This window comes from Chelonia mydas, chromosome 10 (assembly GCF_015237465.2).
Source record: "Chelonia mydas isolate rCheMyd1 chromosome 10, rCheMyd1.pri.v2, whole genome shotgun sequence".
Taxonomy (NCBI): Eukaryota; Metazoa; Chordata; order Testudines; family Cheloniidae; genus Chelonia; species Chelonia mydas.
This window is the reverse complement of record NC_051250.2, coordinates 58,266,259-58,288,626: the sequence shown is the minus strand read 5'-3', so window position 1 is coordinate 58,288,626 and position 22,368 is coordinate 58,266,259. Positions and strand designations below refer to the sequence as shown.

Here is a 22,368-nt window from a genome sequence, read left to right as displayed (position 1 = left end):
GATTGTTAACCAATCAAAACAGCTTGTTGGGCAATAAATGGTGAGTAGTGGCAGAGGAAGTAGAAAAACCTTCTTAATATATGTCAAAAATAATTTAGATTTTTCAGTAGTGCAAAATATTGTTTCAGGTTTGCAACCACCATAAGTTTTAAGGATTGGAAATTGGTTATAGTAGGAAAATATTCTGGGGGAAAACTTGAGATGGAAAATCAAACGAAGATCATAGATCCGCTTCCACCAATCCTATAGATTGACAAATTACTTTTCGGAACAGGATTTGGGATTGAGGGAGTGATATTTCTTCAATATCCATTCAGAATAGGTGGATATTCTTGCTAAACATATACAATTAAATAGTTATATCTTCATATTTAAATTGTCATAATTAGTTTTCAGAATTTAAACTCCACTGTGAAGAATGGGGGCAGTTTACTCCTTTGTAAAGTTCTTGTTCCTGACAACTAAGAATGGTACATTCATTCACATTCAGAAAGTAATCTTCCCAGCCATAAATGCTAGAATAAGAACCAGGCCGTAACACTATACCACTATACCCAACATGGATATAGCAACAAAAAGGTGCTAGAACATGGGTATTCCTAACTAAGGTCCAGAGTTGTACTAGTGCACAGTGCTGTTTGTATTGTGTACACACTATTAGTGATGTGTCAAGTGCTCCCCGTCAACTCAGTAGGAGAGTGGGGAATAGAACTGTTGTATTAATTTAGATGGAATATATGGGCCAAAAGAGTCAAAGTTGCTAACATGACTGGGTAATGCTCCAACATTAAACAGTTTTAAACAGGATTTGGGGTTTGTCAGGGTTTGAGAGACCTCAGCCTGCTTAGTGCCTTGGCAAAAACAGCATTTAAAATCCTTTAAACCTTTTATGAATGATGCAGAGAAAGAAGGAAAAACAGTTAAAGCATTTGAAATGTAAAGTATTAAGTAAGGCTTTCATTTTAACAACATCCTTTTCCCATTAGTTTGAGAGAGTTTTTAGAAAGAAAACCCCCTTGTCTGACGGTCTTTTAGATGTTATTGCAGATGGCAAACTTGTACCATCATTGAGCTGTTTGGGGCACTGCTTCTAGCTACCTCTTTGTGGTCACAGACTTACAGCAGTGTTGCTAAATATGTGGATTTGGGTAGCTAAGACAGATACTTATTAAACAAAAAGAAAAAGGAGAGAGAAGAAATAAGATGGGGAAGTAAATGGGGGAGGGGCAAAGTCTTGCAGAGGGGGACAAACTCTCACATCCCAAGTGGTGTTCAGGATTTAGTTGGAGCTGTAGGAGGTGGCGGTGTCATTTAGGCATCTTTCTCCTTGCCCCAGTCGGGTCAGGACTTCTCTCGGGATAAGGATGAAGACAGTCCGGGGTCCCAAGAGAGAGTGACGGTCAAACTTGCTGTTTCCCATTCTCTTATCTTTGGCCAGCTTCTCAGTAGCCAGCCCTTCTTGGAAGGGTAGCCGTGTTAGTCTGTATCCCCAGAAACAACATGGAGAAACAGCTTTAGTTATACATTTTAATACCGTTCTGGCATTTCTGAAATTGCCAATTGATAGGGTGTGTTCAACATAGCATCTAGTGATGATATGTAAAGGCACAACAGAACATATTATCTCATATCTGTATACAACTTTTAGTTTTTTTTTTTTAATTGAAAGTAACTTTTTGCCCACGAGTTTAAGCAATGGTGAATTTATTCTCAGCTTCCTCAAGAATCCTTCACAGTTATGATTGGGTACACCAACACCATCTCAAGTTCTTGAGGCCCCCAAAAGTGCAACTAAATGGATCAAATGAAAAACTTCTGATGTGAAGAGTTTCAAGCTGTGGGGGTGAGGAGCAAAGTTAGGTCTAATCCTGCTGCTATTGAAGGGAATCATGTGGTTTCACCCCTAAAACTTTTTTCTCTTCTGCGGTCATTAAATATTACTAAAGCTCTGTGTTTGTCATGGAAATCATGGATTCTGAGACTTTCCAGGACCTCTGTGACTTCTGCAGCAGCTGGTGTGCCTGGCTTGGGGGCCACCTGAGCAGCTCGGGCAGCCGCTGGGCCAGTCGCACCGGCTGCTGCTGGGAGAGTCTCGCCCCACAGCAGCAGAAGTTTGGGTGTGGGGAGGGCTCAGGGCTAGGGATTGGGGTGCATGGTGGTGCTTACCTAGGGTAGCTCCCCGGAAGGGCTACAGGAGCTCCCCTCACTCAGCTCCTAGCTCCACATGATGCCTCTGCTGGCAGGCAACGCCCCCACAACTCCCATTGGTCGTGGTTCTCGGCCAATGGGAGTGCAGAACCAGGGCTTGGGGCGGAATGAGGGCAGCATGTGGAGCTCAGGAGCCGGGTAGGGAGCCTGCACCAACCACACCAACCTTTCCCTCTGAACACCTGCGGTGCCCCGCAAGTTATCCCCCTAAGCCGCTCCCCCCCTCCGCCCAAGTTTTGGTCAGGGGTATATAGTAAAAGTCATGGACAGGTCACGGCTGTGAATTTTCGTTTACTGCCCGTGACCTGTCCATGACTTTTACTAAAAATACCCGTGACTAAAACATAGCCTTAAATATTACCCATTTGTTCTTTGGACTGCTGCCATGTAAACGATCTACTTTAAAGGACTGATTCCTTAGTTTATCTCCTTTGAACTGAGAATTCTGAGCCAGTGTAGCTCCAGGCACCCTTATTTTGTTTCTGCTACTTAGGGCTGGTCTGTGGGCAATTTTATATACTGATTTCGATACACTGTTTTAGAAGTTAAACGAGTTAAATTGATAGAAAAGTTATGTGGAGACAAGTCCTTGGAGGCTGAAGGCTGTCTGATATTTCTGGGGACGGTGTATACGAAATTCTCAGTCTTTTTGTGATGTAACTAAAAACATGGGTCAACAATGAAGACGTATCCGACTAAGACTGAACTGGTGTTAATAGTGGTGAACTTTTTAGAAATTTCTATCAGAGACAGGGTAATGTTGGGTTTTGGTGCTTGAACACCTCAAGTTATATTTAGAATAACAATTTGTCAACACCTGTTTAAATGTTTTATTAGCTATGCTGATTCACTTACAAAAAGCGACACAAAGCAAGTTTACAGCATTTTGTTTTTTTAAATGTAAGTTAATATTTGTATTATAGCACCATTATTCAGATGGACTACAATATGTTGAGATGTCATGGTACTTGAATTAGCAGCTTGCAGTAATGTGTCACATCATTGGTAGTTGTAACTGGTATCTGTTGGCTACAAAATTACTGTTTGAACACTTATGGCCTGCTGTATGTAGTCTTGTGACATGGTCTTGGTTGATACTTAGTGGATGGTTATATAAAGCTTTTTGAGTCATAACTGAAGTAACCACAGGAAAATGTGTCAGTAAAATGGATTGACATAAGTGTTTGTTAGTATTTAGGGCCTGAAACTGGCTTGTTAGGCTTTAACACTGTACATCATGCTTTCCTTGGTGTGGTGCTAGAGATGCAAGTAAAATCTCTCTTAAAGAGCTGTATTCCTTTGCAAACGTCTGATGTTCCAGTCTCTGTCTGCCTTATTCACCACACGTTATACTTGGTCTCATTTGAAACAAAGGAAAGATGCGAAACATATATTTGTGTGTGTATGTATTTATATAGTTTTCTTATATTAACTGTAATCCATAGAGGTTAGCAGACTTTCACTTTTCTCTTTGCACTTGGCCTTTATTTATGAGAAAGTTAGACATAGGGTATGTCTACACTGCATTGTAAGCCCAGGATTAATAGAACTCAAGTTAGCAGACCCTGGGTTTGTTAACCCAAGCCTTGAGAGTTTACACTCACTTGTAACTTCCGGTTAGGAATTGTAGACCACTGGGTCCCAGCATCTTACTCTGCATTATGCAGGCCTGAGTCCAACCACTCGTATCATGGACTTCCTAGCATGCTCCCAAAATGTGGCTGCTGTAACCCTTTGTTCATGGTGAAGTGTGGGAAAACTTGACTGTCCACCAAATTTGACTGTCCAGAGGACAAAGAATGAGATTGTGGAATACTTTTGGCAGATTCCTAGAGCACAAGTCCAGTGGGGGTGCATCTACACTGCAAAGCAATAGGGCTTGAACCCTGGGTACTGGCTTGAACCCTCCCTCTTTGTGGCATCTTGGGACCCTGTCTTTGAGCTCTCAGTTAGCACAGTTTGTGTGTAGATGGAGGGGTGGGGGGGTTGGGCTTGAGCCTGAGTTTGAACCCTGGGCTTACACTGCAGTGTAGACATACCCTATGTCTAACTTATATATACATATACTTATATATACGTATACTTAGATATACACATAGGGACTTGGGGTAAATCCTTTTTCGGGCTTGTTGTAATACAGTATTATCCCATTTGTCTGGAACTAGGCATTGGTTTGCTGTCATTTCTCTGCCAATTCCCCATACTTTCTGATTTGCAGGGAATTTTTTTTTCCACTTCTCATTCTAGGATTCATGTTAAATCAGAAGTATTTGAAAGGGTTAAGAAGCTAGGATCACCTCGCTGGCACCTGACCAAAATGACCAATGAGGAGACAAGATACTTTCAAAGCTGGAGGGGGGAAGAACCAAAGGTTCTCTCTGTCTGTGTGTTGTTTTTTGCCAGGAACAGAGAAGGAATGGAGTCTTAGAACTTAGTAAGTAATCTAGTTAGATATGCGTTAGATTCTGTTTTGTTTAAATGGCTGATAAAATAAGTTGTGCTGAATGGAATGTATATTCCTGTTTTTGTCTTTTTGTAACTTAAGGTTTTGCCTAGAGGGATTCTCTGTGTTTTGAATCTGATTACCCTGTAAGGTATTTACCATCCTGATTTTACAGAGGTGATTCTTTTACTTTTTCTTCAATTAAAATTCTTCTTTTAAGAACCTGATTGCTTTTTCATTGTTCTTAAGATCCAAGGGCTTGGGTCTGTGTTCACCTATGCAAATTGATGAGGATTTTTATCAAGTCTTCCTCAGGAAACGGGGTGTAGGATTTGGGGAGGATTTTGGGGGGGAAAGACGTTTCCAAGTGGGCTCTTTCCCTATTATATATTTGTTAGACGCTTAGTGGTGGCAGCAATAAAGTCCAAGGGCAAAAGGTAAAATAGTTTGTACCTTGGGGAAGTTTTAACCTAAGCTGATAAAAATAAGCTTAGGGGGTTTTCATGCCCGTCCCCACATCTGTACCCTAGAGTTCAGAATAGGGAAGGAACCTTGACACAGGGAATTTTTTTTTCCCACTTCTCATTCTAGGAATCATGTTAAATCAGAAGTATTTGGTGTTTTCCTTTGGCACTAATGAAACTTTGAGCTGTTTGGATATATCTACATGAGTTATAATAATGTACTTAATGGTATCAGTTTTGCTATGTTCAGGTTATATTGCATTTAAAACTTAAGTTCACTTCAGGGGTTATTGTTCAGTGTGTGGAATGATTAATGGAATGATGATTTAGAGACTAGCAAATTGAGAACATAAGGAAAAGGAAAATGGAAAAGTAATGGCAGAAGTTGAGCTACATAGACTGCCATTACAAGAATTAATAGTCTAAGACTCTTCTACAGAGGGAATACATAAGCCTCATTACAGGAAATGAATAGAATTGGTTGTGGAATTAAGCTAAGAATAGTAATTGCTCACACAGCTGTTTTTAAATAGCAAATTGTGTTAAGTAATCAGTGAAAAAACCCTAAAATGTACGTGATAGTTCTACAGGAACTGCTTTATTGGTACTGACTTATGATGCTAATGGTTACTACTAAAAACAAACAAAAGACATTTTGCATGCAGTTTTCCAGTTTGAACAAGATGGCTTTCAGTGTTTGTGTGTAAATCTAAGTCACATTTTTTTCATCTAATCTATACAACCCAATTATTTTAGTGTGCTAGAAAAAGAACTGATGAAGTCTACAGCCAAAAACAATGTGCTATACTGGAAAGAAAGCAGTTCTTGTAGGTCATTTGCTTCCTAAAATACATTTTTAAGCAGTACTCCTAGATGCAGAGATGGGTTCGCTACTTTTTTCTTTTTTAGCTTATGAAAATAGAATAATTAACAGGTGCTAAATTGTCAGCACTGGAGACTAAAGTCTGTTGTTTATACATAGAACATGTACAGTGCAGGCATCACCAGTGCAAGTTCCCTCTGTGCCTTGCACTGTACTTCAATCCTGACCATGAGTGGTCATTAAGAGATTTTTTAGTACATTCTGTAAAAATAGCATTGTCAATCCCAGCTAAAACTCTCACTGGAGTAATTATATTCTGCCTGTTCTCCCACTTGAGTAATTGCATTCTTTCCCCTGCAGTTTTTCAGTTGGGGAAATTTACAACTTCCCTAACTAAAAATAATACAAACATTGTATAGCATTGCTGGTGCAAAATGATTGCCATGCTAACCCACATGGCTGTTGCATGTCTTCACTGTGTGAGTAATTTAATTATATGCCATAAGTGAAGTTCTTCTGGATTCTTGAGAATGAATAATGCTTTATAAATACAAGTTATTTGTTGTTGATTATTACTATTAAAAGTGATATTGAGATGGAAAGCAACATCTCATTAACAATATCTGAGCTATCCAGTGCCCTTGTTGTCATTGTCTTAACCCTTTCATCAATTCATTGTAGTTTAAAACAGCTTCTGTATGATTTAGATGTTTGGTATTGAATACTGAAGATTAGAGACAGCAAAATTAACATTGTTGTAAACCTGAGCTAACACAATTGATGGTAAGTTAACTCCGTCTTAAACCAGCATAACACAATAGAATCTAGCCTTTTGGTGACTGAATAGTTTTTTTTAAAAGTACTTTTTAATGAAATGCTCCACTTTTATTTACTTGGAACAGTTATTTTACCAGGCACAACGTAGACTTGTATTTTGCATCGGTATACTGTAATACAGTCTACAGTCACTCCGTTTACTAAATGTAATATATGGTGGTTGTATTGTACTATTTCTTACATCAGACTTAATTTGTTGTTAGGCTTTTAACAGGATGGTAGTCCCATTTAAAGAGTAGTGGGGCTCAGGGCATGCCAACCCTGTTACATGACATGGCCACTTTTAAGGAAACAAGTCTTTAAGGGGAGCTACAGACAAGCTTTGGAAATGGGGGTCAGGTGTTAATTGGTGAGCTACCTCCTGAACAGGATAAAATCCAGTTATTAGTTGACTCCAGGGAAAGAGGAGGAAGAAGGGAGGCTCTATGGAATGGCCCTGGAATCCAGATACTGGTAGGCTGAGGAAGCCTGCTTGAATCTGTGCACAGCCCCATGAAGGAGGGCTGTAGAATCTCTTAATCTGGGGGATGGATTTGTGAGTCCAGGGAGCAGGACAAGAAGAGGCCTGTAGAAAAGACTACAGAGAGGCCAGGAACTGCAGTGGGACTGACAGAAGTCCCTGGTAGAGAGGTAACAAAGAGGGACCAGGAACCTGAAGCCCTGGAATGAGAATGAAATGTGGAACCCCAAAAGGGAAGGGTTTGGGCTTGCAGGGCTAAAGGAGACTGTATTTCAGAAAGACTTAATAAATTGAACCCCAGGAAGGGGAACATTAATTGTTCTGCATATCCATTGAAGGTTGGAAAAGAAATAATCAATTTAATCTGTAGCCAGGGAGATTAGGGTCAGATACTAGGGAAAAACTTTTCTAACTCTAAGGATAGTTAAGTACTGTAATAGATTACCAAGGGAGGCTGTGGAATCCCCCGACATTTGACGTTTTTTAAGAACAGGTCAGACAAACTTGTCAGGGTAGATATAGGTACACTTGGTCCGGCCTCAGCGTGGAGGGTTGGACTAAATGACCCCTCGAGGTCCCTTCCAGCCATACAGTTCTATGATTTTTCTGATTACTTTAAGTACTCTGGCTGGCAAATAAGAAATTTGGAGAACTGGGAGGGACCTGAGGGCGGGGTGCCTATAGGGCCACACCATGCCATACGTAGTGTGCTTTGGGAAGGGACTCTGTCACAAGACTCTTTCATCTCTCTTGGTTAATATGGCAAACCTTTCAATAGAATTTTTAATTTTGAGTAATTCATGTAGTGGGGATTATCTGGTCCTCTTCCATGAATTGTATTAAACAATTCTCCTCCACCCCGCTTTGTTGTTCCATGAAAAACTTCAAAATTTAGCTGACAAGAAGCAAAAATGTTATCTCATAATCAGACTTCAGTGGTGAATCTGGGTTTATCCCCCCGTCGCTTCAGTGGTTAGATTGCTGATAGTCTGCCTAGCTTTCATTTCTCCTTTTGGTTTGAGAAATGCACCTCGCTTTGTGTATTTTAAGAAGACCACATGAAATCTATTGTGAGGTTCCTTTCAGTTTTAAATAACGTTTTTTCATGCTGGTACGTAACGTGTGGAAATCTTTTCTCTGTTCTTAACCACTTGTATACGTACCCTTGAGAACTTTAGATTCTTCGTTAACAGAAATAAAATATTTGCATTCTTTTCTGTGAAAAAGATTCATTTATTTTTACATGCAAGATGTTTCCTTACTGGAATATGGGTGTGATATTCAGTAGGCAGAAATTTAAAAATACTGGTGTGATTCACAAAATCTGCAGAAAGTTGGTTGTGAGTTTTTGTTTTTAAAAATTATGAGGAAACATTTCTTGGCTGCTTTATAAGGCTAATTAAAAATATCCTTTTCTGGTTCACACCCTCCCCCACCCCAAAGTATGTAGAAATAAAACATAGGCACATCTTGTGTCATAATATTTCTGTAGGGGCTTGGAGTGGTTCTTCCCTGTCTGCGTCAGAGGGAGGTCACTCCACCTCACTACGCCACCTAACGGCTGAGGGCCAATCAACAGGGGATTAGCACTGTAAATCAGTAAAGAGTCTGTAGTCAGCCCTCTGGCTGGGGTAGGCAGCAAGCACAGCCAGGCTCAGCCCTCTGGGCAGGGCTGAGCAATACTAAGCAGTCAGGCTCAAGCTCTCTGGGTGGGGCAGATAAAAAGCAGTCTATGGCCCAGCTCCCTGGCTGGGGTAGAGCAAAGCAGTCTATGGCAGATGGCAAACAGGCTCAAGCCCTCTGGGCGGGGCAAAGCAGAAGCAGTCTATGGCCCAACTCTCTGACTGGCACAGACAGTAAACAAACGTAGCCCATCCAGCCTAATGTGAGTAGGCTGCCACCCCAGGGGTGGGGTTAGCAGCAGGGGTTAGAGAGACCCAGGCCCACCCTACTCCACTGTGTCTCAGCCCAGGGTCCTAACAGTGGTGGGGAATCCCACCATTGGGTCAGCGGGGATCCTGCCAAAACATGCTGACCGTGGCTTCAGCAAACACAACTGGACTGATGTCTGGTTTCCCTGGGCTACTTCCTATCCCTGCCTGGTCATAATGTTTTGTTGCTCATGGGTCTTCGGGTACTTGGCAGCCGGCAGTTCTGGCAGCTCCGGCAGCTCCTCGGGATATTCCTCCAGAGGCAGGGGTTGATGCAGCTCAGTCCCTGGTTCAGGGGCCAGCAGCATCTGGCTCTCCCTCAATTGAGCTGGAGGCTCTGCCTCTTGTATTTCCTGTTCCGCCCCTCTGCTTCAGGTGCAAGGGGTGGGTCCAGCCTGGCTCCATCCACCTGGGGGCGGGGAATGGTTCCTCCCCCTCTGTGTTAGGAGGCCACCCTGCGTCACTACAATCTCATACTTCTGACATTTGCAATATGAAGCATAATGGTAGATTTATTTGTTTGGGTGTCTAGGATGTAAAATATAATCAATATCATTTTGTTTCTTTGTGTACATTGTTTTGTAATTGATTTCAGTTGTTGAATCTTATCTGAAGGAATATCATTACTCCAGAACAAAATTGGATAGAGAAGCTATAAAAGATAGAAACTCATACCTCCAATACCTGCCTTAACAAGCTACAATCTGATTTCTTCCATCAAATCATTTATTTGATCATCACCATAGCAGATGGTAAACCTATAAAGTATATTATCCTTGCCTTGTTTACAAGAGCACTAGAGCTTGTCTGTTGAAATAAGTTTTAAATATGGTCCTCTTTGTCTGATACCAGCAAAAACAACAATTTTCATTTCAGTTTGTTATAAAAGCCAATATCTTTTTTTTTTTTTTCAGGTGAATATATTTGAACTTGTTTTTCTAAATGAATGCATATGTCAGAGTAACAAGGCAACTACCTTTCTTCTTTGTTTGCTTTTCTTTTAAAAAGCTTGAGATCTAAAGTACTGTACTCGTTTGCCATTTTTAAAAAGACAAACAAAACCTTTAAAAGTATGTGGATTGGATTTAAGGTTTCAGAGTTGGGATTTCTGTATTTAGTATTTAAAGTCCTATCATGTTGTCTTTTATAGGAGGATTATTACAGTTAATACAAACATACATGTGCGCGCACGCACACACACACACTGCTACTTTAGGAAAAACAAATCCTTTGTGAAGAGGCAAGAAAATGACAAATTTTACCTCATAGAAATTGAGTTATCCACATCCGATATTAATATAATCAGCCAGAATAGTGATGAATCTTAAGTGTGCAGAAAAACAAGTTGTTCTTCAAGTGATGGGCCCCATGTGTATGCCACATGTGGGATATGTATTTGCACCATGTGCCTCAGCCTGGAATTTTTTGCAAGCAGTGTTCATTGGTGCACACATACGCTGTAGCTCTCTTGTGCTCCACACTGAGGGCATAAAAGATGGTGTGGGCCGATGCCTCTTTCGGTCCTTTTTACTGCTGCATGGTCTGAGTTGGAATCTTTGGTGTTCTCAGCTCCTTTTTTATTGTGTCATTGGTGAAAGATATTGTATACAGTTTTGTTTTTTTTTTGGTAGTCTTTATACTATAGTGTAGTTAGATAGTGTTTTCCCTGTTCTTTTTCCCACCCGGTGACATCTTCCCCCAAGAAGTCTGGGATTCTGCCCAGGCTCCAGGGGTTTCAAAAACTGTTTCTCGCCCTTGCTTCTTTATGGTGAGCAACGAAAAACAATGCTGTGTGTACTGCCTGGGTTTGTCTCATACTTCTGCCAAGTGCAGTATTTGCCACTGACCCTCCCTACCCTCCATCCTGAACTTACGAGGGTCAGGAACTGAGACCCAGAGAACATCTAATGGAGAAGGTAATGGAGCACCAATCAGATCTGGGCCGGAGCACCTCCTGTACATCAGTCTCACCAAGTGGACATCGCCCCTCTGAGCATGAGCTCGGAAATGGAGACTAAGACTCTTAAGCCTAAGGAGAAAGCTTCACATGAGAGCACGGGGCACTCATAGACATAGGGGCAAAGCCATCTTCATCTAAAACTGCTCCTTCCTGACACCATGAAAGTCTGGAGAGCTGGCACACATGGGTGCTAAGGATGTAGGCACGAATAAATCTTCTTGACAGGAGAAGGAGGTGCACAAGGGTATGTATCTGATGGTTCTGACTTCAATTCCTAGGATGAAGGCTTGAGATAAACCGCTCTTAGTGCTCCCATCCACTTCTAGAACCAATTCTGTACCGATTATGACATGGCCCTAGAGTTGAGCCAACTACTACCAAGAGTGACCAAGGAAGCTCCTGTTCCGATTGCTCTGCCAATGGACTCTCCTCATACCCCAGGGCAATCTGGGTTGTCGTCTCCCTGGAGGACATCTTTGCTCTTCCTATCTGCATTCACCCCTCCTGTCTGGACCATCAGTATACCAGGACATTGGTACACCAGAAGAAGCCACTATTCCAATGATGCAGACTGATTCTCCCATCCCACCTGCCAACCATTGGTTCTGCCAGAGGTAAGGGATCCACCTTTCTCTTTGGATGAGTCTGACACCCTGCAGGAGTCTCTGCAGCATCAGGTGGAGGTGGCATGAGAGAGGAGCCCCAGAAGATTCGGGTTCCAGCCTCCGACCAGATACGATTGGCCAAGAGACAGGTGATACTCTATGCCATGGGGTCCTCTACCAGTTGATCCCATCCTAGTCACAGTATTGGGGACTGTGGGAACCTTACCCTAGATACCCAGGATTGGCATAAGAGTCTTATTTGCGATCACCTGGACATCCACAGCTGGCCCTGTTAAAATGTTTAGAAGGGTAAGGTGATCTGGATCTACTGGCTCCGAAAGTACTGAGAGCAGTCTCATCATCTTTGCTGTCTCCAACATATGCCTTTATGCAACATCAAGAGCTCATGCACTGGGTTGCTGTGGAGCTACAGATTCAGCTTGAGTAAGTCCAGGAGCCCTAGGACAGCTTACTAGACGTTCTTGAGCCTTCTGTTCCTAGTGGAGCATCCCTCCCCATCAATAAGGCCATTGTGGACCCAGCAAATACAGTTTGACACATTACTACTTCTTGTATTCCCACTCCTACTTTGTTCCATCTAAGGTGGGGGCGAGATTTTGTGCTCCCCCATTCCCTAGCTTTTTGGTGGTGCGGGTGGTTACATAGCGGTCCAAGCAACTGCACCCAAAGGTTACTTCCTCTGATAAGGGGTGCAAGTGACTCTGCCATCTAGGGAGAAAGATCTTCTCTTCCACCTTCCTCCATTTCAGGATCTCAAATAATCAGGCCCTTTTGGCTATATATGATTTTACTAATTATACTATGTTCATGGAATTAAAGGACAAACTCCCTGAGGAGGATAGGGCCCATTTCCAGGCCTTAGTGGATGAGGGCAGATTGGTGGCCAAAACTTCCCTCCATGCCCCCGTGAACATGGCAGATGCTGGATCTAGGGGGATGGCTCTGGCCATTGTTGTGAGGTGAGACTCATAGTTGCAATCTTCTGTTTCCCTCGAGAGGTACAGAATACCCTCGAAGATCTGCCTTTTAATACTGTCAACCCATTTCACAAGAAGACAGATGAGTCTCTCTACTCCTTCAAGTGAACTGTTGTCCTCAAGTCCTTGCTGGGCATTTATACGACTGCCCCTAAGAGAAAACACCATGAATGGGGTATAGGGCAAGACCACTTCCTCAGCTTTTTGCCACCAACGTCTTCGCGAGCCACCATGCAAGAGACAGTCTTTATAGACCCAGGAATCCAGCCTCTGTAGCATCCGCTGCTAGGTTGTACTCTAACCCCCCAACTTAAGAGTTTCTTTAGACAGGACTGTTGAGACCCTCATCCCATTATTGGTTCCTTTTCGTTCCCCTACTCTGATACTCAGGGGCTGCAATACCCCATTTGCCAGAAATTGGAGAGCCCCAAATACAGATAAAGGTTCATTAGTAGGGTGATACCAAATTTACGGTCCATTTGGTCAATTTCACCGTCATAGGATTTAAAAAAATCATAAATGTCATGATTTCAGCTATTTAAATCTGAAATTTCATGGTGTTGTAATTGTAGGGGCCCTGACCCAAAAAGGAGTTGGGGGGGCGGGTTTGTAAAGTCATTGTCGTAGGGGGGTTGCATAACTGCTACCCTTATTTCTGCGCTGCTACCGTTAGAGCTGGGTAGGTGGAGAGTGGCGGCTGCTAGCTGGGACCCCAGCTCTGAAGGCACAGCCACCACCAGCAGCAGCACAGAAGTAGGGATGACACGGTATGGTATTGTCTCCCTTGCTTCTGTGCTGCTACCTGCAGAGCTGGGCCCTCAGTCAGCAGCTACCACTTTCCAGCAATCCAGCTCTGAAGGCAGCTGCGTAGAAGTAAGGGTGGCATGGTATGGTATTGCCCCTTACTTCTGCACTGCTACTGGCAGGGTACTTCTTTCAGAGCTGGGCGCCTGGCCAACAGCTGCCGCTCTCCAGCTGCCCAGCTTTGAAGGCAGCGCAGAAGTAAGGGTGGTAATACCGCAATCCACCTCAAATAACCTTGTGACACCCCCCCCCCCCGCAACTCCCTTTTGGGTCAGGACCCCCAATTTGAGAAACTCTGGTCTCCCCCATGAAATTTGTATAGTATAGGGTAAAAGCACACAAAAGTCCAGATTTCACGGAGGAGGGGGAGAGACCAGATTTCACAGTCTGTGACGCATTTTTCTTCGCCGTGAATTTGATAGGCCTATTCATTAGAGATAATTCGTGATGGCTATCTGATCAAGTTTCTGGTAACTCCTACCCATGAACCCCCTTCCCGTTTTTTTTTTCTTTCACTCTCATGAGGAGATTCTACAGCCAAAAGTGAACTTCTCCTCAAGGAAGCCATAGAAAGGGCTCTACCTCAGCATCAAGGGAAGGGATTCTATTCCCTTTCCTTCTTGATCCCAAGAAGAATGGGGGTTGGAAGCCAATTCTCAATCTGGAACAGGTTCATTTGAAAATTAATATTCTGCATGATATCCTTGGCATCAGTAATTCCCTTGCTAGAGGAGGGCACATGAATTGTGGTTCTCGAAATGAAAGATCCATATTTTCACATTAGACATCCATGAAGCCCAAAGAAAGTTCCTCAGGTTCATCTTCGATAAAGATCATTACCAATTCATAGTCTTTCCCTTTGGCCTCGCCCCAGCACCAAGGGTCTTCACAAAGGTTTTTTTCTATAGTGGCAGCTTGCATCAAAAGACAGGGATTTACAGACTTTTCTTACCTCGACGACTGGCTTCTGATGGGCAGTTCCTACAAGAAAGTCCAGTGAGCTGCTCAGCTTTCTGCTTTCCCTGAGTGTCTGTGTCTGTCAGTCACGAAAAATCCACATTGACCCCCACCAGGTCATAAATTTTATAGGGATGAAGTTGGATTCGACCGCAGCAAGAGCATATTTACATCTTGAGAGGTGTCAGGTCGCTATCAGACCCAGGATGTCAATCAGAACTTGCCTTTCCCTCCTCAGTCGCATGGCTTCATGCCCACATACTGTGCTGTTCTCCAGGCTGTGTCTTCACTGCCTACAAGCCTGGCTTCTTTCTGTTGTGCTCACCAGAAAAGGGCAACATAAATGGCAAGGTGACAGTTCTGCCCAAAACTTTAGACTTTCTTATCTGATGGACCAAACTGGACAAGTTCCCTTTCTTCACACTGAGTCACGAGGCAACCATCATTACCGAAACCTCGCTCTTGGGAACACTTGGTGGTCTGTCTAGCTTGTAGTGCCTTCTAGATGTGTCCAAATAATGTTGGAGAACATGAAGATTATTTATTTAATATAAATAAGCAGGGGGGAGTGAGAGATCTCCTTCTGTGCATAGAGGCAGTCACCTTCTGATGCATCAGCCTTTGCACGGCCCTATCAGCAGCATATTTACCATGGGTATAAAACACTGCCTAAGCAGACATTTTTCCACAAACCATGAATGGGAGATTCATAATTCAGATCTCAACAACATCTTAGTCCAATTGAGTATGCTAGCCTGGGACCTTTTTGGCCTCATGGGTGAACAGGAAGCTTCCTCAGTACTGCTTCAGAGCTGCCCTGGGCACGGTCTCGATGGAAGGTGCCTTTCTGGTGTCATGGAAAGGTCGCCTGGGGTATGCCTTCCTTCCCGTTGCGTTGATACTACAAGTTATATGGAAAATCTGCCAAGACAGATTTCAAGTCATCCTGATTGTGCCCAACTGGCTAAGACAGTTCTGGTTTACGGATCTACTGAAGCTCTCATTTTGACAACTTGTGAACATCCCTGCATTGCTGGAACTTCTAACGCAGCACAGGGGCAGGTTCAAGTGCCCCAATCCAAGACTTCTGCAACTCAGAGCCTGGTATTTGGGTGGGCATCGGAAATAGAGCACTCATGTTCCACAAGGGTGCAGTCAATCTTAAGCAAAGCAGAAAGACTTTACGAGAAGCTGTTACTGAGCAAAGTGGAAGCATTTTTGGGGCTCCCCAGAGCAACTTGTCTCCAGAATTCACTGGAATCTCTGCTATCTTAGGGTATCTACTTTTACCCTTGAGGCTTCAGGTTTCACGCTCAATACTCTGTGAGTGCATTTAGGAGCATTTAGCAGTGATTAGGACTTTCCATCCTCCAGTGGATAACCGTACAATCTTGACTCATCCTGACACAACTAGATTTCTGAAGGGGACTTTCATATCCTTCCCACCATTGGTGAAGTTTGCATTTCAGGGGGACCTCAATTTTGGTTGGTTGTCTCTCACTAACTCCCCCCTTTGACCCTCTAGCGATAGTGCTCTGTGGCCCATCTGTCCATTAAGGTGGCTTTTCTATTAACTATAACCTCAGCCGGAAAAGTCAGTGAGCTGTGAGCATTCATGGTGGACCCACCATATACTATCTTCTATATAGAAAAGGTCTCCTTATGACCCTACCCTAGATTTGTCCTAAAGTAGTTTCTGAGTTTCATATGCGTCAGGTAGTCCACTTACTGGTATTTTTTTCAAAATTCCATGCCTAAAATAAAGAGAGATGGTTACATTCTCTGGATGTCTGAGGGACTTTGGCCTTTTATCTGCAAAGACAAAGGATGTTAGACATCTAAACTATTTGTTTCCGTAGCAGAGTGATCAGTGGGTCAGCTGTATTGACAGAGTTCTTTGCTTATCTTCATAACGCTTTCACAAGACGTTACGCTCTGGTCCAGGCGTGAGCTCTGAATACAGCTGTGAGGACAGCGATATTACAGTCCGCTATTACTTCTGCATCATCGCACCCATCCCCTGTTTGACCACTGCTTGTTAATCTCTCACATATGGACTACACGTAAGGACCATCACTCAAAGAAGAGATGGAGGCTACTTACCAGTAACAAAAACAACGAGGAGTCCAATGGCACCTTCGAGATTAACGGATTTATTTGGGCAAAAGCTTTCGTGGGTAAAACCCACCACTTCTTCAGATGCAGACTAACACTGCTACCCCTCTGATACTTGTTACCAGTAACGGGAGGTTTTTCGAGATGAGTGGTCCCTATCTGTGTTCCACTACCCACCTCCTGTCTCCTCTGCTATAGATTCTTTCAACTGCAGGAAGAATGGGAAACTGGAGAGGGGTTGGCCTGGACCACATTTTATGAGGCGAGCTCATGAAGGCCAGTGGACGCTGCTTGCAAAAAATTCTGGACTCAGGAACATGGTATATATGCATATCCCATGTATGTAATACAGATAGGGACCATTAATCTCAAAGACCCTCCAGTTACAGGTAAGTACCCTTTTTTTCTGGGAAGTTCTTCTGTTTACAGGTTTTGAACCTCATCTTTCTCCCTCTCTTCCCTCCCCCCCCCCCAACATTTTCTCAGTTTGTGAAAGAAACAGTTTAGTTGCATCTTAGTAGAAAAGTAGTGGATTGAAAATATGAGAGCACTTGTTCATATATGCCCTGATTCAGCAAAGCCCTTAAAGGTGTGCTTAAGTTCCATTGAGTTGAATTTTGAAGTCAAAAGGACTTAAGCACTTGGTTTGCTGAGGAGGTCTGTAGATCTTAAGACTATATTTACAGCATTGTCATCTATTGATATGTTTTGACAATTTATGTATTTTTCTTATGTTCCTATATCCTAGATTTAATAAATACATATTTTCACACTCTACCTCTGTTTTGAAACCAAGGCACTAGGAGACTTATTATAATAATACTTGCATTACTACAGCTATTATTCCTGGCAGAAAGGAGTCATTTGTGCCAAAAGATTACTTTTGACTTTGTCAGTGCCGGCCGTGACTTTTTGTTCAGTTCCTGGATCAATTACAATAAAACTACTACAGTGCTGTCAGCTGCAAAATGCGGTAAACTCACAGAAATTGCTGGCTCTGTAAAGTGTTTTTGCATTTCTTAAGAGCACTTTCTCACCCTGTAGGTCCTTCTTGTGCTACACCGTGGTGATCCAACACTTTTTAGCTGCTGGCACTGTAATATAATTAACCATTCAGTATAAAATGTTTTCTTCGTGCTGTCTTTTAAGGAGCTATAGTTAAAATATTGTTGCAGCAATACATTCTTTAAGGAAACAGTGATTAGAGCACGGTATTACCCCTAGTTCTCTACAGTTCAAGTTATGTATTCTTTTCCTCCTTCCTTAGTGTCTCATGCTTTTATTTTGCAGTTAGGCCAGTTTTATGTGGACTGTAACATATATGGATGTTTGTTCTCTAGTTGTAATGTTTGTAATGGTTCATCATGATGGAGCTCAATGCATTGGGTAGTAGTATGTGTGAAGTAACCATGCACATGGTGCTTTATGTAATGAGGTTTTGCAGTGCTGTAATTCAAAACTATATGCTGTCCATCAAATCTTACCTGAGAGGTCTGATTGGAAGGAAGGAGGAAAGAGATAGCACTGCTATTTTTGAAGCTTAGATGGAGAGAGACATGCAATATAGAATAGAAATTGTTGGTCTTCTGTGAAATTCCGTCTGTACAGGTAAGTGCGCAGAATTAACTGTTGGAATAATAATTCATGGAGCAGTTTATGAGCTGGCTTTAGAGGTACATACTAGTGCTCCAATAGTGAAATGTATCATTTTTGCGTAATCAGATTGCTTGAAGCAGTTCATATTTCAAATGGAAGAAACAAATTTTCCTAAAATCCATTTGTCTTTCTCTGGCAGGGGGAATCATATGTTGGGAATGTGTTTGTAATCTTGCAGTTTGTTTTATTATTAGCTGTTAAGAATGGGGTTTTAAAAAACATTTCAATGGTTAAGTGTGCATGAGGAGTAATTCTAATATGAATACATTTGTTCACAAAGTAATATTGGTTAAATATTTTACTTCCCAGCTAAAATTATAGTACATTAAATCTCCCCATCTCCTCCTCCCCTTTCTTATTTTTTGTTAATTGAATGTGGTAACCTGGATTTACATAAAGGGAACTGACTCCAAAGGAGCTGTTACAGAACTGGAAGAGATGGCATGTTTGTTTTTTCCTATATTTAACACTTAAAATTAGCAGGTTTTTTTAAAAAAAAGTTTCTATGTTAAAATAATAGTTTTGCTTATAGTGAAAGAATCTGAGTTAAGGTAGAAATTTTGCCATCTCTGCAATACACAAATAAGTATGAGGACAAAGAGCAGGTGACCTTAAAAATCATACAGTAATCAAACAGGTTTCAGAGTAGCAGCCGTGTTAGTCTGTATCTGCAAAAAGAAAAGGAGTACTTGTGGCACCTTAGAGACTAACCAATTTATTTGAGCATAAGCTTTCGTGAGCTACAGCTCATTTCATCGGATACATGAAGTGAGCTGTAGCTCACGAAAGCTTATGCTCAAATAAATTTGTTAGTCTCTAAGGTGCCACAAGTACTCCTTTTCTTTTTGAGTAATCAAACAGTTAAGAATGTTTTTTGTATGTTTAAGTGAATCTGTCCATTTAGCCATTTTTTCCCTCAGGAAGATCCTCCATATTCCAGTTGGAGCTTTAAGGACCCTTTCACAAGTTGATCTTAGCTCAGTTTAATTATACCCATTGGAGCTGGACATTGGTGCTCCTTAATTGAACATAAATGTCACTGCTGAGGGATATGAATACCTCTGCTGAGCATTCTCTCCATAAAGCATTGTCAGTTACTGCTATTTAGGTAACAAGAGACCAGAGCTGTAAATAATACTTAACACTTTGCTAAATCAGATCACTCAGGAAATCTTTAGTTAACTAACCTCCCAACACTTTTGTGTGGTAGGTATTATCCCTATTTTACAAATTGGGAAAAATTGAGGCAAATGTATTGTCACTTGTTGAAAGCCACATAGTAATTAAGTGGCGCAGCCACGGTCAGAATCCAAGAGCCTCTTGTCCTGTTGTCATGCTTGGTACATCAGACTGTGCTGCCTTTCTGTGTTAAACATGGATTACTTGTACTAAGCCCCACAAATGGCCATCTAGTACTTTACATTCACTTTTCACCAGCTACAGTAGTTTGAATCTGAGTTTTCTTTTGCAGCCTACCTTATTAATCAGACAGCAAGGCAATTGTTTGTTGTTTGCTAGTTTAATACGGTTATGTTTCTAGAAATACTATTTTAGGCTACATGTAGAAGAATGATACAGGCTATTGCACAAGAGAATATTACACTACCTTTCCATCTTAGCATTTTATGATACACATGGATTTTTCTTTTTGTTGTTAGGTATGGATGAACGAACAGGAGCTTCATCTTGGGGAACAGGTGGTCAGCCAAGTCCCTCATATGAGCCTTCAAGGGTAAGGTTTCCAGTTGACTCTAAGGAGGTTTGGGAATAGTCAACAAAAGGTGGCATTATTGAGCAAGAATGTCTGATGTGGAAATACTTGCGAGGGATATATCCCTTCAAACATTTATATTAGTGTCTTGTGGTGATATGTTTTGGTGACTTTACACGTAACACTAATAGTATTAGTTGGTACTTGTATATAGTGCTCTCTACAGTACAGAAATAAATAATGCTTTTCATTTTCAAAGTGTTTTATAGGCCTGGTGTACGCTAAAGAGTTAAGATGATGTAAGGCGACTTATGTCGACCTAACTATGTCAGCGTACATGCTACAGCCTTGCTCCTGCTGATGTAAGTGCCCTATTACACCGAAATAATAATTCCACCTCCAAGAGAGGAATGGGGCTTATGTCGGTATAGTTAGGGCTATGTAGTGTCCATGTAGAGTAGACACAGCAGGTTACTTATATTGGAGGTTGACTGTCATTCTTGTCAATTTCACGGCTCCATGATGGCGCCATGAAATTGACAGGAAAGCTGCTCACAGATTGGGCTGTCACCCTGGGGTGGATGGGGGGTTCCAGCTACAGCCCATCGGCCCCCTGGGCTGCTGGCTCCTTGCTCGGAGCCAGGCTTCCCCCGGGATCCTGGCTCTCTGCTCCCAGCTGGGTTGCTGCCTGGGATCCCCGTTCCCAGTCAGGCTACTGCCGGGCTCCCCCCTCCAGTTGGGCTGTGTCTGCCCAGCTGCCCGCCAGGAGCACCGGTGCTGCCTGGGCTCCCGGCTGGTCACTATAAGCCTGGCTGTGCCGAGGCTCCAGGTGTGGGGCTCCCCGCCCTGAGCATGGCTATCGTGCTCCGGGCGGGGAGCCGAGAGACCGGGAGAGGGGGCAACTGGGCTCTGAGGGGGAGCTGCATGGAGCTGAAAGCCTGGGCTCTCAGCCCTCCACGCTGCCGCTCTTAAGTCAGTGGAAGTGCTGCAGGTGGGGACATGCATCACTGACGGAAGGAGCGCAGTGTGGACATGAACCAGCAGTAACTAGTGTGGTGGCTGTAGGTTGATCTAACATAGGTCGACTTAAGTTTGTAGTGTAGACATGCCCTTTAATACTAAACCTTACTACATTTTTGTGTGGTAGGGCTATATTCATCTCATTTTACAGTGGGGAAATTGGAGTAGAAATTAAGTAGCTTATTGAGCTATTTTAACTTCTTTAAAATTAACTTCTTTAATACTCTTTGGTAAGTTTGATTGAGAAAACTGAATGATAAATTAAAACAATGTACAAAAACTAAAATGTCCCCCCTTCCCCCAAAAGCAATTTGCCCACAACCCCTCTCACCTGCTAATTCTCCTCTTTATGCCCCCCCCCCCCCCATCCCTCTGGGAAGTCAACAAATTAAGTTCCTGGTGAACTAATTGGTGGAAACAGATTTCAGAGTGGAGTCCTCAACTGTGCAGACACTCTTCCTTAGCCCTTTCACATTTAAAACAGAGGTCTGTTAGCTCCTGTGCCTTAGCTCAGTGGCTCTCAAACTTTTTTACTGGTGACCTCTTCTTTCACACAGTAAGCCTCTGAGTGTGACGACCCCCCCCCCCCATAAATTAAAAACACTTTTTTATATATTTAATACCGTTATAAATGATGGAGGCAAAGCAGGATTTGGGGTGGAGGTTGACAGCTTGTGACCCCCCATGTAATAACTTCGTGACCTCCTGAGGGATCCCGACCCCCAGTTTGAGAACCCCTGCCTTAGCTGATCTCTGTTGATGTGGGATCACGAAGGGAGAGGGAGAGGCTCTGAGATAACCAAGACCCAAGACATTTTAGCATGTAAAGTTTAAAAACCGCATCCCAGATTTTACCTGGAATGGAACTATGTGCAGTTCCCAGAGCACAGATGTAAAATGTTCTATATGAGAGAAACTGCTTTGCAAGTGAACAGCTGCATTTTGCACCAGCTGAAGTTTCTGGGTGATCTTAAGGTATAGGCCAGAGTTACAGATGGAATTGGTGCTGGAGGCAGGATTAGAACTCCTGAGTTCTAGCTTCCAGTCATGTGCTTAGAGTACGAGACCAGGAATGTCTCAAGTAAAGAAATAATACTTTAAAAATAAAATGGAGAGACTTGTAGCATTCCTTTTGCAAATTTCAGGCAGAAAAAACTGCTCTGAGATTTAGACTTTACAGCGAGGGAAAACAACTGACTTGCCTTCACAAAGGATATATCTACACTACAAAAGTTATGTCGATGTACAGCCACCGCAGTAACTAAATTGCTTCTGCACATCCACACTATGCTCCTGATGTCTGTGCTGCTCATCCTTAGTAGGAGCGCTTGCATTGATTGAATTGTCAGTGTGGGGCATTGTGGGATGGCTTCGGA

At 42.6% G+C, this 22,368-nt stretch overlaps 1 protein-coding gene across 13 annotated transcripts in view; it reads left to right on the top strand.

The window, feature by feature from the left end:
- The window catches only part of TCF12 (transcription factor 12), a 283,318-nt gene that overhangs the window by 76,259 nt on the left and 184,691 nt on the right, over positions 1-22,368 (top strand). For all 13 annotated transcript variants that reach the window (XM_043524143.1, XM_043524145.1, XM_037910575.2 and 10 more), the window contains one exon: positions 19,920-19,993. In XM_043524143.1, coding sequence (XP_043380078.1) covers positions 19,920-19,993 — 74 coding nt within the window. The remainder of the gene's footprint in view (positions 1-19,919; positions 19,994-22,368) is intronic.